This window comes from Kryptolebias marmoratus, linkage group LG13, assembly GCF_001649575.2.
Source record: "Kryptolebias marmoratus isolate JLee-2015 linkage group LG13, ASM164957v2, whole genome shotgun sequence".
Lineage (NCBI taxonomy): Eukaryota > Metazoa > Chordata > Actinopteri > Cyprinodontiformes > Rivulidae > Kryptolebias > Kryptolebias marmoratus.
In genome coordinates this window covers 20,038,604-20,056,417 of record NC_051442.1, presented here as the reverse complement: position 1 = coordinate 20,056,417, position 17,814 = coordinate 20,038,604, and the positions used below count along the sequence as shown (strand labels likewise).

Here is a 17,814-nt window from a genome sequence, read left to right as displayed (position 1 = left end):
GAAGTATTTATTTAAGTTTTGGTTTACACTGTTTTGTGTCCCGTTCATTTTCTCATCCTGTTATCCAAGGTGCTGGAGGTGGCCTCTCCGACAGCAGGCAGCGCCCTGTTGGGCCCCTCTCAGATCCAGTCCCTCCAGGCAGCTCAGGAGCTCACCGTCCGCACCATGTCCGCCCACGGGGAGTCCTGTGACTCTATGCCAGTAAATGTGCCCTCCAAGCTGGCTGCCATCATGGCAGGCCCAGCTGTAGCCACCCCAGTTGTGCCACCCCTGCCCTGCAGCTCCCGAGCGCCCAGTAACTTGTCCCCACCGCCATCCTACACAAACTCTGCTGCCAAAGTCTCTGCACTGCCATCAGACACACGCATGCCTCGCCTCACAGTGGAAGGTGCTGCCAATCCACCTCATGCTCTTTGCTCCGAGGATCTCCTCTCCTCTGCCTCCTACGTGAAAGCCTGGGCCAACCCCTCGTCTGCTGCTGCCTTGGCTGTATGTGAAGCAGCCTCCACCATATCTCCAGTGGTAAGGGCTCCCTCTGCTATCACTCTGTAGATAAAAAAGCTACAACTTGTTTACTTTTGTAGGATTATTTTTTGTAGGTCACTTTTCTTGACTGCTCATAAATCACCTTATGAACAAAAATGTCAGCATGAGAGGGAACATTAAAGCACACTTAATTATTCTCAAGCTTGTTTCAGATGTTTTCGGTTTTTCTGTCTCTCACTTTATATTGCAGCAACTTGCAACACAGAAAATTAAAAAAAATAAAAACATACTTTTGTTTGCGTTGGAGAAATTACCTATAGAAAAACTGACTTCAAAGGAGATTAAACCTATCCATGAAATCATTAAACTCTGATCTACTTCACGACATATAGTCCATCTTTACTTCCAAATTCCACTGTTCTACACTGGACGTATTTCCTACACTTGTAGAAAGAAACTGCAATCAAATTACCATCTCTTGAATAGTTTTTTGGCATTTGTGCACAGTTAATGTTGTTTACAAGCATTCAATAAGTTCTCAATTAGCAATTATAGTAATTTATGTTAGATTATATAACATTACATTATATGATTAAGGTTATGTTGTATAAACGTACAACATTTATACTGTATGTCTCATCATGTCTCAGACATCTGTGACAACATGGTTCTCTCTATACATGATCTTCTACCCACATACAAAAGACCTAATATTCTGTTTTAATTGTGTTTTTAGGTAATCAGTCAACTAAGAATTTGCTAAGAAATCATAAGGGGAACAGCATGTAGTTATAATTCCATCCCTCAGTACTTTCCTGAGTTGCTAAGTAATTTGTACCTGGTTTTCTTTTTCGGTACACTCTGCACACTTATTACTTTGCTGCAAGAAGAAACTACTAATAATTCTGGATGACTTTAATGCTGCCTTTTGTATTTTCAGGTTAATGTGACCTCCCCCATCAACGCAACGCCTCTGCCGTCTCCAGCAGCAGCTCCAGTGCCGGCTGTAGCACCGTTGCCTGTGTTGGATCAGCGCAGAGACACCGACAGCCCGGGAACGATTCGCCCTTTCCCATCCATCACGGAGTTCATCGAGGACCCCGGTGCCAAGCTTGGGACCCCCGAGCGCATCCCTACCCCACCCAAAGCCCCAATCACAGACCTTCTTAACGCCCAGAGCACTAACCTCCTCCGACCCCCCAGCACCTCACCTCTGGAGTCAGAGGTGGAGGAGGAGCTGGAGAACACTCGCCTGGTGTCCATCGAGGAGTTTTTGAGACAGGACCAGGAGCCGGTTTACAGTGGGAGGCAGCAGGTCAGCCCGGACTCACTGAAACTCACCAGTTACACTATCAATGATTCTTCTTCGCAAAAACAAATGATCAGGAACTGAAAACAAGTCTGAGTCCAGTTCGATTTTAGCACACAAAGTATCTCACAGTACAGCTGTTTGACTAAAAGTCAACCTTCATGGTTCCAATGTAATGTAAGCTGACAAGCCTTTTTATTTGGGACAAACACCCAGAGTAGCTCCTTTGATTGCCAAAGGAAAATGCCAAGGAGGGTGGATACTTTTGTGACCCCTTATACAAAGGAGATAAATATAGACATTTAAAATGTATGTATTTGCATCAAGTATGATGATGTGGTGCTCTACTGTACAATTGCAGAGTTATGCCAGAGGACCTGTGGAGCCTCTCAGTGACTACCATGCAGACAACAGCCGCTCAGACCTGTCAGACATCCTGGAGGAGGAGGAAGAGGACCTTTACTCCGACCACCTCGGAGAAACACAGGCCAGAGGTTACAGCAGTGGAGCCAACAGGGTAAAGAAATTCATGCACTGTAATGCCTCTCCCCCCACATGGGTCTATATCTGCCCAGGCACTGCAGCTTCTGCTCTTTGTTATCATTTTGATTTCTGTCCTATTTTTGATTGTGCTCATTTGTTTTGTTTTTCATTTCCCCCTCTTTTTTTCTTTTCTCTTTGCATGATTCTTTTTCACTGAACAATACAAACCTTCATGCAACCATCGTCAATCCGTTCTCGGTTGCTTTTATTGCCCTTGAAGTCATGTAAGTTAGACACACCGGACAGTGAGGAGGAGCTTCTGGAGAGGATCCTTAAGTTGCCTCCTCAGGTCCTTCAGAACAAGCAGCTGTTTAGTATCGCTGAGGTGTCGGAGGAGGAAGACGGCAGTCAGGAAGACCCTTTAGTCCATCGCAGTAAGCTCCGGCCAGGACCCAGCCACCTTCGCTCCAGAAGCGCTGAGGCTCTTCATCACGCTCCCCAGCTTCACACACATCCGACCAACCCACACCCACCTCTTCCCCCTCACCATCAGCATTCCAGACCTCTAACCAAAGAGCCTTCAGTCAGGTACGATCCCCTGCATGTCAAACCGAAGACACCTCACAGGGTGCGCTACGCCAACACCGTTGGTTATCCTGAAAATGAAAACGCAAGTTTATATGAAGGTCCCACCAGCAGGCGGGTCTCAGCCCACTGTCCTCCCAGTCTGACCCCCAACAGCAAAGAACGATCACTGCTCAAAGGACTTGGGGACCGCCTTAGAAGGGCAGCCATGCTCAGGAGCCAGATGGCTGCCACCGCGGTGAATAACCCGGACCAAGGCCTTACCGCGCCGAGAACCTACCCAGTCAGCAAAACGGTGCGGACTCTGAAGTCTCCCGTCGGCCGTGGGGTGGAGATCGACGTGGAGTACGGTACGGACAACGAGGAGCCTGCGGAATGCAGCAGTGGGGAGGTGGTGATGGAGCAGATGAGCTCGGAGTGGTGGGTGGAGGGGGCTCAGGTGGAGCACGGCAGACCTGCGCACCGCCAAGGAGCGAAAGCCGAACCAACGGTAACTACAGAGCAGCTGCAGTGGCTGTGTTGTCCCAGCCCCACTAACCTCCCTTATCTGTGCCGATCTTCCCCTCTGAGTCATGTAGAGTACAGCAGAGAGCTCCACTGCTCACTAAACACAGACCTTTCCATCATCATCATCATCGCCACTGCTGTGAAGCAGTCCTGAATCTCCTTCCCTCCTCTGCCTCCTCCTGCTGCTTTCAGACTCTCCCAGCTTTTTGCCCCAAAACTAGTCAGCAGTGCCTTATCCTTCAGTAGCTTACAGTCCTTGAGCTTAATTCTGTTTCTGCTAAAACTGCTGCAGCTAAAAAACAATTGAGAAAATCTCAGTGTTTGTCATAAGTTTTTATTGTCTTGATCTTTGCTGAAGTAAATTTACAGGAGCATTTCCTGTTATTTTTTGTCCCAATATCTTTATTTTTTTGCATTGAACTTCATTTTCTTGTATTCTTTCCTGTGTTTTGAACAGGAGCCCAGCCAGATCCCTCCATCTGTGGCAGGCCCGTCAAGGGGGGGCCCGGCAGAGCTTTCCTGTAAAGCAGCATACTCGCAGGGTGGCCTCCTCAAAGGTTCGAGCTTTTCTCCTCGCTTGCCTTTTCTTGTCTTGTTGCAGTGGAACTCTGTGCGGAGAAGCTTGCGGTTCCCGTTGGCGCCCCCCTCTCTCTCTCTCTCTCTCTCTCTCTCTCTCTCTCTCACATGAAGGTTGTCAGATTAGCACCTTGTGCATTAGGGGAGGGACAGAGGGAGTGGGCGGTGCTGTCGCTGCGGTGGAGAAGTAGGAGAAAGCCTGCTAAGCTGAGAACTGGCTTAACCCAAAGTGGCTTGTCATGACAGGAGGAAGTGACAGACATTAAAATAGTAACCTCAGTTAGGCAGCAGAGAAACCGTCCGACATGCAAGCTCCTTTTTTGCTCTTCCTCCCCCTGCTTCCCCCCCACTCACCTCTTGTTTGGCTTAAGACCAGCCTGACCTTTCTGTTTCATGTTCACGTGCACAGTTCAGTACACACATCTGTGTTTTAGGCCCACACAGATAAGAGGAAGGGAGCAGGGAGAAGTCGCGTCCTATCTACTCGAAAATTAGTGAGGATGTGAAAGCCGGCGAGTCGTCTGCCCGTGACTCCTGTCACACATGGATTGATTCTCCCTAATGAGATGAGTTCAGCTTAAAGCCTCACTACAGCTCTCGAAATATGTGTCTTGCTGTCATATCTGTTTCAGCTGCAGCGCTGATGTCATTCTTTATGCTGCCATACTTAATGCTACAGGGGAAAAAAAAAAAAACAGGCTGCTTTTACAGTACACAACATGCAACATGCTGTTTCAAAATCACATTTCATAACTTGTTTTTTTTTTTTTTTTTAATGTAGCGTTCAGGCTGTGCTATGAAAAGCGGTACTCTGGGTCAGTTCTGAGCGCGAATCAACTCGCTTTTTTTTTTTTTTTTTTTTCCTCTGTCGCTCGGCTTCAGATCATGAACGAGTTTGTCAAACGGCTCGCGCAGCTTAGGATCAGTGGTTTAGCTTGATTACCTCTTTACAGAACAGGTGCTGGGCCAACACTGCTCATTGCAGCTCTGCACATGCTGGGCGCTGGGGGGGGAGGGGCACGCAGGCAGGCTTTACTATCTGCAGGATTTGCTGCAAAGCAGGCAACGCTTTCTCTACGAGCTCTGCTGCGTTGGAGTGTGGTAATGTAAAAAACGAAGCGAACGAGAAAGTTTCTGAAGACATTTTGAAAGTGGCCAAAGCAGCTACTGCCTGAAACACCATCAAACAGTAATCTGGGACTTACTTTCGAAACAATAGGAGGTAACAGAATATCAACGTTTTAATGTATAGGATGTGCAGAGAGAACAAAATCAAAAGAAGCACACAGCTGACAAAATTCTTAAAAAGGTAGACAGGAACAGAGTAGAGATTAGGCCTCAAACAAACAGTCACTGTGCAAAAACTATAAGTCCCACTGAAATATTTCTTGATCTGTAAGTGGCAGCAGCGTCTGGTCGTCACACGTCAATTTTATATGTTCCTGCATTGTTTCATGTAGGAGATATGATGAGGTGAAAAGACCCTCCACTTCCAGTTTGGATGAGAGTATTCTAAGCTCAGGTACAATGGAAGTCAATGGGAGTTTGGACATTCTGGCTAAGAATAGTTTGTTTGCAAAGATTTTAGAAGGATTAGCCAACTCAGAAGTTCACTTTGATTTGAACGTTCTGTGGTCAAACCCTTAAACATTATAAAACCTCATCTGCAGTTGTGTAAAAACACAATTTAAATGATCAAAATGCTAGTTCAGGTCACTAAACATTCAGCCTTCTGTGGCCCACTGAGCTGTAGACAAAAGTGACTCATCTATTTTTTTTTTTTTTTGTCTGAACAAGTAGAACATCACACGGCGACATAACAGCTTGTTATCTCTTCACTAACTTTATAGTTCATGTCAGAAGAAGAAATCTCACAACTGATAAACCATTGATATCTAAAGAGCGTGGCATCCGTCGTGTTTTTTTTTTTTCTTTTGCGATACATTGAAGTGTTTTGGTAATTCCGTCCAGATGGTAAGATTTGCTGCTGTCACACTATTCCCAGTCAAGCCGCACTATTTAACGTATTGCTTGTTTGAGTTTTCCCAAAGCTACGGGACGAGGGGCAAATAGAAAATTGTGACAGAAATGGAAGCATGTCAGCCGAATAAGAAGAAAGGAGCTTCAGTGTTTATTCATTGGCACTCCTAATTACTGAAAATCAATTTCCTCCTTATTTATTTCAAGAGATATGGAAGAAAGTACTGATTTAGTGAGTGAGGATCTAAGTAATGCTGGATCACTGTCGGCATGTTGTACATCAGTGATGTACCAAACAGTTGTTGGTATGGGAATGAGTGTGTTTTCACTTTGTGTGTGTGTGTGTGTGTCTTTAGACGAATCATCAAAGATAAAAGGAGAGGGTGGCATTCGCATCTTTGTGGCTCTCTTCCCATACGATCCGGTCACCATGTCGCCAAATCCCGACGCAGCTGAGGAGGAACTGCCCTTCAGCGAGGGACAGATCATCAAAGTACGTTCTGAGCTCAGGGGAACGTGTTTTTGCTCGTTTTCGGCACTCGTTGTTTTCCATTTTGGACACGGCGGCGCGCTCTTCTCCGCAGGTTTACGGCGATAAAGACGCGGACGGGTTCTACCGAGGGGAGTCGGGTGGTCGTCTGGGCTACGTGCCGTGTAACATGGTGTCTGAGATCCAGGTGGAGGACGAAGAGACCCGGCAGCAGCTCCTGCAGCAGGGCTTCCTGCCCACAGCGGCCTCCATGGAGAAGATCGGTACGTGGCAGGGAGTGAAAGTCCAGAAATGTTTTTTTTTTTTTTTTTTGTCAGCTGTATTATGTCGTTGCTCAAGAGCTTTTACATTGTATTGTGTAAATTGTAAAGCTTTGTCCATGAAGTCACGGCTTTTTATGTTGTAAGTGGTAAGTGAAAATGGGCAGCGCGGGAATTTCAAAGAAAATAAATTTATATTTAATAAATTCAGTTCACTTCTCAGTTTTGAACAATGTGGCCTTTAAGCTTAAAGAAAAAGAAACTTAAAGCTCGTTGTGTTGTGTTGTGTAAATGAGAAACTCCCCTTTTGTGTTTTCAGGACAAAAAGAAATAAATAAAAGTGCTTCAACATTAATAAGATGTCTAAATAACAGTGAAATAACATGAGCTCATAGTCTCTCGTCTTCCTGCAGTTTGTGTCTGATACTAGGTCTCGTAGTTAAAGTGACACAGAGCCCCACACAGATTACAAATCACTGTTTCAGCAGACTATATAAACACAGTTGAGACACTATTAATAAACATGGCAGGCAATTAAAAAAATATATATATATTTCTAATTTTTAAAAATCTTGATCCAAACAACTTAAGAAAAATTCTGGCATACTCATGCTGCATCACTGGGTGTCAGAAGATGTCCACATCACTGACATATCAAAATTACAGAGAAAGAACATCCTTAGTTCAAAAAAAGGTTAAAAACAAAAACAACTGGACTTCTGTAGCTGAAGACTTTCAGCTTCTCATCCGAGGAGCTTTCTCAGTTCAAAAAGCAGAGAGTGGAGTTTGAGATTTAAAGCTGAGATGTTCAGTGAGATGGATTCACTCTCCTAACAACAAAAAGCTCGGATGAGAAGCGAAATGTCTTCAGCTACGGAATAGAAGTCCACTTGTTTTTGTTTTTAACCTTTTTTTTTAGATTAACCATGTCTTGGATGACTGAGAATCTACACCAGCAACCTCCTTAGTTCAGCTAAAACATCCCTTACAACTCCTTCGTTTCTTTGGTATCATTTACAGATTTTTCTGAACTATTTCCGCCATTCATTGATCAAAGTTTAAGGGCAACAGAATCAGGATAAAGTGAGAAAGATTTTGAAAACAAAGCGCCAATAAAAGCAGTTCCATTGTTGTTTTTTGTTTCTAGAGCGCAGTTTTACTGAGCTTGTGCCCACTGGGCTTCTACGTTATTGTTCTGTGTGTTGAGTTCACGCAGACACCAGAATAGAGCTGTTACAAGTCTGTACTTTGAGAAGTATTTTTTTTTAAATTGTTGTTTTTTTTCCTCCAAAGACTTGTGGCTGAAAGGTGCACCTGCAGCAGAACATGTGCATCTTTCAAAGTACTCATCAGCGTAAAATGGACCAAAGAGGCAGGCCCCTGCGATCTGTCTTCAGATCAGTTTACTGGAAGAGACGTTGGAGTTTGATGTAATGGCGTGGCTTTAAAGCGCCTCTCTGAACTGAGTTTTTGTAGAACCAGCTCCTTGTTTAGCACTGGAACCCGTTGGGTGGGGAAAAAAAAAACTCACCTTCGTACTCAGCAGGAGCAATAAATCGCTTAAATGTGTTAAAAGTAACACAAACACCACCCCCCACCCCCATGCGGTCACTTTTTTTTTTTTTTTTTAGATTTATAGCTCCCCATGAGTCGCGCTGTAACACAACCACAGCTATCTTTTGATTATTTATTTTTTGCGACTTGTTGTTTTTCATGCGGATTTGTGGCAAGTTGAATTCATGTGTGGTGACTGATAGGCCGAGCAGTCAAATCAAACTAACACTTTGCTTTTTGTTTCCTGCTTCCCACCCAGAGCGATACTTTGCAGCCGGTTTAACCTTTTTCACTTCCACTCGTCCTCGCTGCTGTCTGCCGCTGTCACTTCTCATTGTGCTCTCTGCTTCCTCCTCATCGTCAACTTTGTCCTGTCTGCTTCTTTCAAAAGTTACACCTGTGTGTCTTTTCTTTTCTTTTTTTTTGTTTGTTATTTGGTTTCATTTCTCTTAATTGCTTTTGGCCTCTAAAACTCCATTAAGGCACTCGCGCACATGCTCAGCTTCCGCGTCGCCCTGTTCCACCGCCGAAACCGAGGCGATCCAAGAAAGGTGTGTCTCGCCGCCGACTGCGGCTTCCCACCTCTCCTTTCTTCTCCTCTCTCTGTCTCTTTCACATTAGATTTACTTCCTTCAGTCACTGCTTCTCACTGGCAGGTTGCTGTTTTTTTTTTTTTTTTTTTTTTTGGGGGGGGGGTTTTTGAAGCCATAAATCTAATAATAAAATCACACCACTTCCCAGCATTGTAGGCAAATTTTAACTTCACAAGTGGGTTTTTTTTTTTTTCTTAAAGTAGTTTCATTTTCTAGATTTAAGTCTGTGCGTCACAGTTTCTTTCTTCGTGGGCTGTGCAGGTCTTTCCACGGGTTGACTCGCTCAAATCGTGGTCTCTGTAGTCACGGATGTTAAAAGCCCTGACTCAGTCCCGTCATTGTACGCTCATGTACACGACAGCAGGACGCAGCATTGCTGCTGATCAGTTGATAAACCCGAACTAAACGGCCCGCTTCTGTGTCACAAACGAATCGCACGATGACTGAAAGGTTAAAACGTTTGTCCTCTCTGCTCGCCACCTGTGGCTCTGTGTGAACTCTGCATGGTGTCTCCTAAAGCCGGCTTTCCACAGGCAGCGGGGCTTCTGTGCACAACGTGTTGATTTTTTTTTTTTATATATATATATAGCTGTGAGAAAAACAGATTAGAGCGTTCACTGCGGCTCTGAGTGCCGCTCAGATCTGACCAGATGAAACTCTCCATTCATCACTTCTCTGATCATACGAACCATAGATTATACAACTCAAGTCTTTGCTTTGTGGACAGACGCTTCAGCAGATACGCTGTTAAGTAATTTTTAAATGTAACCATTAGTTACCCAGAAAAGACCCCCGGCAAATACAACACAGGCACATATGGGGAAAATAAGTTTACACATCAGATTATCATAACAGGCTAAAACAACTAGAAATATTCAAAACTAAAAGAAGTCACCTGATATGCTTAGTAAGTTTGTGCAGCAGTCGTCTGTATCAGTAACAGAAATCATCAGTATAAGTATTTACAGACAGACGTTTTGAGTATTTAGAATATTTAATGTTGAAAATATGTTTAAATTCACTCAGGGAGACAAATTCCTTCAGATTCAACTGGTTTTGGAGTTGAAAATTGAATTTTTTATTTTTTTCATCTAGCTCATTTTGAGCCCTCGGGTTTGGTGAGCAAAACCCTCCCGTGCTTTTCTGGAGGATGTAGGTTTGTAGCTCTGATGTAAATGGATATATTCCAGAGGTTTAATGTGTGAAAAGACGAGCACAAGAATACAACAAACGTGTAACAAACCTAACAGTCCCGTGGTCGACTGTACAAAGAGCATGTAAGCACTGCGTATAATCTAAAAAGTAGCATATGCATTTTGTTTTTTATCCTAAAAAGAAAAACAAAACTTGAGTCCAAAGAAGAAACCAAGCTTTAGCTTCGGTTGTTTTTACCAGTTGCTGGATGTGAGACTTGAAGGAGAATCATCCATCAGAATGTCTCAGTGTTTGTATTTTTTTTTTTAGGCTTCATAACGAGTTTGGATTTGCACAAATTGAGCTGAACAGAAATAAGAGATTGTTGGAGGCGATGAAGCTTGATCAAGACTGTTGAAGGATGGAGATTAAATCGGAGTGGCCCCGGCGCTGGTCCCTGGGGGACACCTCGCTGTAGGAAGGAAGCTAAAAGTAATGCTCTCAGCTTTCACAAAAAAAAAAAAAAAAAAAGATTGACACGAAGCCACACATGATGCCGTTCTGCCTGCGTGAAGCCGATGTAACATCCGACGAGTTCTAATGGTTCTGTCGTGTTACTTATGCTGCCCCCCTCCCCCCTCCCTATTTGATCTTTTTTCCAGTGGAGTCTGCAGCAGTCTATGAGGAGAGTGTGGACTCCTCCAGTCAAGGTTTGTGGTCGGCTCGTTTGGATCTGCATGATAAGACAAAGTCCCTGTTCAACCTTTTTCTTTTTTTTTGTTTTCCTCTCTAGCTTTAAACATCAATATCTGGGTGCTGAAAGTATCCGAGCTCAGGACTGCTTGATTATTAGGAATTAAAGGTCGCAAATCTTAGCGTTTAAAAAAAAAAACGTGTTTCAGATGGAGATATTTATAAACTGGTTTGAAACAATTGTAATATTAGTGATGTCAAGCAGTTTCTCTTCCTTACTTTTCTTTTCACTTCACAGTTCAAACGGCCTTAATGAACATTTAGTAGTTTTTGTTCACAACGTTGCAAAATGTCAGAACACCGCTCCGTCTCTTCCCAAATGTTTGGTCTGATTTTAAAAACAGCTGCCAAACTCTAACTACTAATCTTTCACGTTGTTGTTTCATTTAGATCCTTGCTTTGTGCGACTTTCTCTCGTCTCAGCATGCCGCCGAGTGGGCCCAGCAGACCCGAGGAGCTGCATGCCGCTGGGCCGGCCGGTAGCTCGTTCCTGTAAACGCGGTCTGACGCAGAGGTCTGTGCTGCTCTGTTTGTCCCTCAGAACCCGCTCAGGCCACTGCCGCCGCAGCTGGAGGGAAACCAGCCTCGGGGCCGCGCAGGATGGTGGCCATTTTTGATTACGATCCACGAGAGAGCTCCCCCAACACCGACATAGAGGTCTGACTTTCACGTGCATTTTTAAAATTTTGAACGGTAAAGAGAAGTCCAGCAATGAGCCCATTTGGTTTCTAACTGTGTTCAGGCGGAGCTGACTTTCAGTGCAGGGGACATCATACACGTGTTTGGGGACATGGACGAAGACGGCTTCTTTTACGTGAGTGTCTGCAGAAGGACACCATTCCAGCCATTTTTAAAGGGATTTCTGTGAAAGGTTTTAAACCAGTGGTTCTCAAACTTTTTGTAATGCTCACCAACTCAAAAAATACTTTAAGTAGCACCTTTTATATGAGGCTTTACAAACCAGTGAAACAAAACTTCATATCTGATATAAATGAACAAACTGGCCAAACCCCAACCCTTGTTTAAGGCTGCAGTTTATGATATCATGGATCCATGCATTGACCCACAACTGAATACCAATTTAAATCATTTGAATCAATTTTCTCACCGTTTGGCTACTTTTACAGACTTTAGCCACCAGCACACAAGTTCACTGCCATCCAATAATAATCCAAAGGGGTTCCCAATATATTCTGTTTCATTGTTTCCATCTAGAGCCAAGATTTAACTTGAACCTCTCACATTTGTGTCTCACAGTTTAGCTTGTGATATTAATTACCTCATTATTTAACTTAGTTGATGCCAACATTTCCACCAGCGGTACTCGTTGCCACAGTTTGAGAACCATGGTTCTGAGCTATTAATATATTTTCTGTTGTGGTCTCTTCCGTTGCAACCCGGGGCTCTTCTGGAAGGAATATTTCTCCCAAAATGACTGCGATGCCAAATTGATGGCGATATAAAAGTTTATAAAATAGCTTATGCATGAGATTTGAAGATTGGAGCTGTTTTAAAAACCTCAGCAGTTCACTCGGATCATACTGAGGAGTAAATACTGGCTTGTTTTATTATTCCAAAGTGAAATGCTGCTGTTTTAAAACTCTTCTAGTCTTTACAATTTTATACCAATTCATTTAAACACTATTATTCAAACCTGATTCAAATTATACAGTTATATCAACAGGAATATATATATTTTTAAGTGCTCCAGGTTGCGCCAGAAGTGCTACAGCTAGCTGCTGCTGCTGATCCTCTTTGCTCTCGTAAATAACCAGAGACGTCCATGTAAATAACCATGTAGTGCAAAACGAACAGTGTGGAATCGAGTGATGTGCGACGACCCTGCAGCTGCTAAAACGCTCCTGTTGCTACAAACATATTAATCTGGGGGAAAATCCATTTAATTAAATTTGAGTCTTTTGTCCTGCAGGGAGACTTGAATGGACACAGAGGCCTGGTGCCCTCCAACTTCCTGCAGTCGATCCCAGACAGCGCTCCAACAGAACCAGTCTGCGCTCAATCTGCACCAGAACCCAGGAAAGAATCACTGGTAACTTCACCCGTCTGTCCGTTTAACATGCATGAATATCTCAACCTGCTTTTTGTTGATTTTGTTTTGTTATTTTTCTTTCAAATCATTGACATTTAAAGCTTCTTTCTGTTGTTGCCATTTAAAATTGCATGGTTGCTCTTTCTCTGTTTGTTCTTCGTCTTTTCTAATCTATGTCCTGTTGCATCTCTTCTGCTCCGCTGTTTCCTGCATGGGGTTTTGCAGAAGCATAAACGATCTGTCCACTTTGAGACGTGATTGTAAGTGTTTCAGATGGCGGATGTTAGTGAACCCTCTTCGCCTCATTCTTAGAACCTCCTCCATCCCCACTCAGCTGTACGCCACACTGCTTCCATGAGTAGATTCCTGCACCTCCTGTGTGATGTGTGTTTGTTAAACCGCAAGTTAAGTAGGCATCTCTCATTAAAACTATAGCCTCTCCTGTGCATGCATTAGGGAGATGAGTAGCTTATTAAGCTTCAGATACTGGGTATCATGACATGTCCAATAAACAGTCACTGTGAAAAGAAAGTCCACCTTCTTCCTTCAGTTCTCGGGTTTTACATGTCAAGACATTAACATTGAGCGGATTCCCCCATGTCATTATTTGTTAAAGAAAAATGAAGCCAAAATGAGAAAAATGTGTGTGAAAAACTGAGTCCAGTCTCGCTGCTTCCACAGGATTTAAGAGGTTCAGTCTCAGCCAGGAGCTGCTGATTATCTGATCATCATCAGTGTGATCACCTCTATAAAAGCAGGAGAGCGTACAGGTGTGTGTTAACACAACGCCAAGCAGGAAAGACATCAGCAATGAGCTGAGAGAAGCAGCTGTTGCTGCCCATCAATCTGGGAGGAGTCAAAGGTCATTTACAAAGACTTTGGAGTTCCTCGTTCTACAGAGAGAAAGATTATTCAACAAGTGGAAAACACTGAAGACAGCTGCCAGTCCTCCCAGGAGTGAACGAACCAACAAATTCACCCCAAGGTCAGACCGTGCAATGATCAGAGAAATTACCTGAAACCAAAGAGCTCCATCTGAGACTCTACAGGCCTCAGTTAGCAGGTTAAAGGTTAAAGGTCATGACAGGACAGTTAAAATCAGACTGAACAAATCTAATCTGTTTGGAAGAGTTGAAGCCGACTGGCAGCAGGACTGAGGTTTGGAAAGATTCATCTGAATGAAACACAGAACTTCTGGAGCAATGTCCTTTGGACAGATGAGACCAGAGCAGAGTTTACCCATAATGCACAGCTTCATGTTTAGAGAAAACCAAACACAGTAAATCAGCACAAACAAAACAACCTCAGCACCTACAGTATATGTTGAGGTCCTACAGAAAACATCTACTGAGACTTACTGCTGCAGGATCATGGGGTGGACTTAGTTTTGGCCACACAGCTTTTCCATTTTGGCTTCATTTTTGTTTAATAAATAATGATGTTGAGTGTTTCTGTGCACTTGAGGATATATTTGAATCATTTTAGAACCTGGTAAAGACCAGATCATTTTTATTGTGTCCTGATGGGAAAAAACCTCAGAATTGATAGACTATGGACTTTCCTTTTCTCATGACTATACATAAAAAAAAACCATATTTTCCTCTTCTAGGAGACTTGGACATCCTCTTTAGAGCCGCAGGATTCTGGCCCCTCGACACTAGAGGAGGCTTCGCACCCCGCAGCCGAACCCCTCTCCCCAGACGGGACGGAGACCGCAGACCTGCGAGCGCAGCCCGAAGTCACGGCGAGCACGCCGGCCGACAAGGACCTAGTTCCCGGCCCGGCTGCTGGGGAGGTCGGCCGCTCTCCTCCTCCTGGCCCCCTTCCTTCAGAGAGCCCCGCACCGACAGACTGCTCGGTGCAAGCCAAGAAGAGGAGAAGCTTCTTCTCCAAAGGCAAGAAGCTGTTTAAAAAGCTGGGATCCAGCAAGAAGGAGTGAGAGTCTGGACTTCTGACTCAGGAGACTGTGTCGATTCAAGCACCTTTTCTGTCTGTACCGTCGGTCTCATCTGGTTATCAGCTATTAGATCTAATAAGAGATACTCAGCAGTAACTATACGCCTGCCTTAGAGCACTGCTATGCTAGCTGTTAAGCAGAGTCTTTTACAACGTGAAACCGTCACAGCAGCATGTAGACGCGCATGTGAACAGTATTACAGATATATCTCCGAGAAGCTTTTTTATTTATCAGCTCATCAGACGTTTGAACAAAACGCAGCAATAATCTTCCATCACGTTCAGTTGGTTTAGAGCGTTCGGCTCAGTAAATATTAGCTTTAACGCTCATGAACTCGTGCCACGTCCTTTGTTTAAAGCAAACAGAATGCACTATCCCCTCCGAGTGGGCGTAATTTAAATATGTCTGCTTTCCTCGTGTATGTATTGTCTTTAGGAGTTCCTGTGCAGTTACATGATGGCTACGGTTTGCATCGGACTCTTGCCCCGCTTTTGTCGCGTTGCGTAAAGTGGCGTCAGAGCAGCATTTCATCAGTCATGGAGCTGTGAGGCGGCTGTTCGGGGAGGGCGCTTCAGAGCTAATTCGTTCGCCGCTTTGTGGGGAATAACATGCAGAATACAAGTTTAGGTCGTTTCTTAGCTGCACAGGTTGGTTTGAGGTTTAGGGCTTGAATAAGTTGGAAATGTAGTCACCGGTTTGTGTGTGTGTGTGTGTGTGTGTGTGTGTGAATATGAGATCCTCAGTCTGCTGATGGGACTGATAATTGATGCCTTTTTTCAAGAAATTCTTCATGGCCTAAGTGGTGTGTGTGTGTGTAATAGACTGAATAGGCTAATAAGATTACATCTGTTATTTATTGCTATTTTTTTAAGTTATTGTTGAATTACCCAGTTCAAACAGACACAGATTATGATACGAATTTAACAAATGTAAACCTGAAGTCCTGATAAAAAAAATAGATGTTTTGTTTAAATGACTGATTAATTATCAAAATGATTCATTTTCCTCTGTATTCAGGGAATCAGATTGGAACAAACAAAACGCAGAAAGCCGAGCCTAATAGCTCCTGCTGTGTTATTTATACAAATGACATGGTAATATCAGTGTTACTGAGGGAGAAATTAAATAAAATAATAATATGTTAACAACTTTAAAGCTGACAAGTGTAAAAATAAGTGAAGACATTTTTGTCGCTTGTCATTTTTGTCCTCAGTTTCCACGAACCCACCTTGTTTAGATGTTGACATTCTGTGGAAAGCTCATGAACAGTCATCATCCTACCTGTTGCAGACAGCTCTTGGAGCGACCTCCTGTTTGGGGAAGCAGAGCTTCATTCTGACTGGACTGATGAGCTAACGGCTGGTCTGAGAGGTGCTCGGACCGCTGCTGTCTGTTTTCCACGTGTCGCAGCGGTTCGATTTTAGGAACTTTTACTTTGCCGTCAGTTTTGCATCACGTGGCTCACTCTGGTAGAAATATTCTGTTTTCTGCACAGGAAGTGCTACAGCTAGTTGCTGACAAATAATCTTAAACCTGTAAATAACTGTGTAATGTGAAACTGATGGCGTTACCGTTCAGAGGAGCAGGCTGGTGTTGAAGTGATGGTTCAGCCATTTTTGAAGTGGGTGAAAGTTATAACCGGTCGTAGGCAGCTCCATGAAAGGCCTCAGTTTGGAGAAATGGAGTTTAATCCAAACCAGATTGCTGAATTATTTTATGAACTTTTTACACCACCATCCATTTCCCATTGCATGTTTTTTTACATGGATTTTTGTGGTTATTTACAAACATAAATGGTCTTTAAAAAAAAACAAGTTTTAGGGCGGCAACAATAGTTTGTTTATTCGATTCGGACATTTTCAGCTCACAGATATAGCCTGAGTGGACCCACTTCCAAACCCTGAAATAGCTTCAAAATTTAAACGACAATATTTACATTTGTGCACTTCATCACATTACGCGATTATTTTAGCAGAACTATGGTGAAATTCCCGCTAGATGTGCTAAAGCAAGCTGCAGCTAGGGCTGTTGTAAAGTAAAGGTTTAATAAAAAAGCATTTGAATGTAGCGTAATGAAACCGTGAAGGCGTTTTACGTTAAGTCTAGTCTGACTGAGGCTCTACAAAGAGCTATCTGCAACAGGTAAGATATTAGTTATCATTTAATCCACTTAAAATGGCTGAACCCTTCCTTTAGGTTCCTGGGTCGTTGGCCACAGGTGCAGCGACTGTTCACTCGTCGTGGTTTGGTGTTTTTTTTTTGTGTGTTTTTGTCTCCTGTGTGACGGGGCTGTTGGCTGGCTGAGGGCCCCGGTCGGCTGTCAGAAAGCAGCAGGTCATGCCAAAACATTCGGTGCTTTTGTTTCCCCCACCACCACCCCACCACCACCACCCCTTCTCATTCCCACAGCTTGGAGAGACACCACCTTCCCAGAGCATTCGGTCTCCCGTTTTCAATCCTGTAAATTTGTTTCAGTCGTGCATAAAAAAAAAAAGGGAGCGTGACGATGCCAAGAACCAAGCGGCTTGTTGATGTGAAAGGGCCAGGACAGGTGCACGACGGAGGCAGTACTGTAGGTTTTATTTGATTTATTTCATTTCTTTTTGGGTTTGGGTGGGTGTTCAAGTAGTTTGCCGGCCTTTAACGCACAAAAAAAAAAAATAATAAAGTCCTCTACCTGACGCAACAGCCAACAGAGACCCATAATTTAGTGTTTTTAGCTCAGGTGATCATATTTAGCCTTACGGAAAGACCTCGTTTAGTCTTAATTCGTTGTTTACGGGATGTTTCTCGACCGCGTGCGTCACGTTACGCCCATGTTCTGCCTTATTTCCGTTCCTGTCACGTGTAACGGTGTCACAGGTGGGCGACAGTGTTGGAGCTGTGGGTCGTCTCTGCAGCCGAAGGATGTAAATACTGTACCGAACAGTGTTCATACGAGGCAGAGAACGTCGTCTGTGTTTGTCTTTCCTTATTTGCATTCATTCATTGTTTAAAAAAAAAAACTGTGTAAGATTAAGCTTCTTTAATTTATGTATATATATGCACATAAATATATATATATATATATATATATATATATATATATATATGTTTT

The 17,814-nt window shown here is 43.6% G+C and overlaps 1 protein-coding gene across 3 annotated transcripts in view; it reads left to right on the top strand.

Moving 5' to 3' along the window:
- LOC108233880 (RIMS-binding protein 2) overlaps positions 1 to 17,436 on the top strand; it is a 74,625-nt gene extending 57,189 nt beyond the window's left edge. For all 3 annotated transcript variants that reach the window (XM_025005149.2, XM_037978965.1, XM_037978964.1), the window contains 13 exons: positions 70 to 522; positions 1,427 to 1,801; positions 2,157 to 2,312; positions 2,559 to 3,353; positions 3,828 to 3,927; positions 6,283 to 6,419; positions 6,511 to 6,679; positions 8,713 to 8,781; positions 10,620 to 10,667; positions 11,252 to 11,367; positions 11,453 to 11,524; positions 12,641 to 12,760; positions 14,370 to 17,436. In XM_025005149.2, coding sequence (XP_024860917.1) covers positions 70 to 522; positions 1,427 to 1,801; positions 2,157 to 2,312; positions 2,559 to 3,353; positions 3,828 to 3,927; positions 6,283 to 6,419; positions 6,511 to 6,679; positions 8,713 to 8,781; positions 10,620 to 10,667; positions 11,252 to 11,367; positions 11,453 to 11,524; positions 12,641 to 12,760; positions 14,370 to 14,699 — 2,940 coding nt within the window. In that variant the 3' untranslated portion in view covers positions 14,700 to 17,436. The remainder of the gene's footprint in view (positions 1 to 69; positions 523 to 1,426; positions 1,802 to 2,156; positions 2,313 to 2,558; positions 3,354 to 3,827; positions 3,928 to 6,282; positions 6,420 to 6,510; positions 6,680 to 8,712; positions 8,782 to 10,619; positions 10,668 to 11,251; positions 11,368 to 11,452; positions 11,525 to 12,640; positions 12,761 to 14,369) is intronic.
- The last annotated feature ends 378 nt before the right edge of the window (positions 17,437 to 17,814 follow it).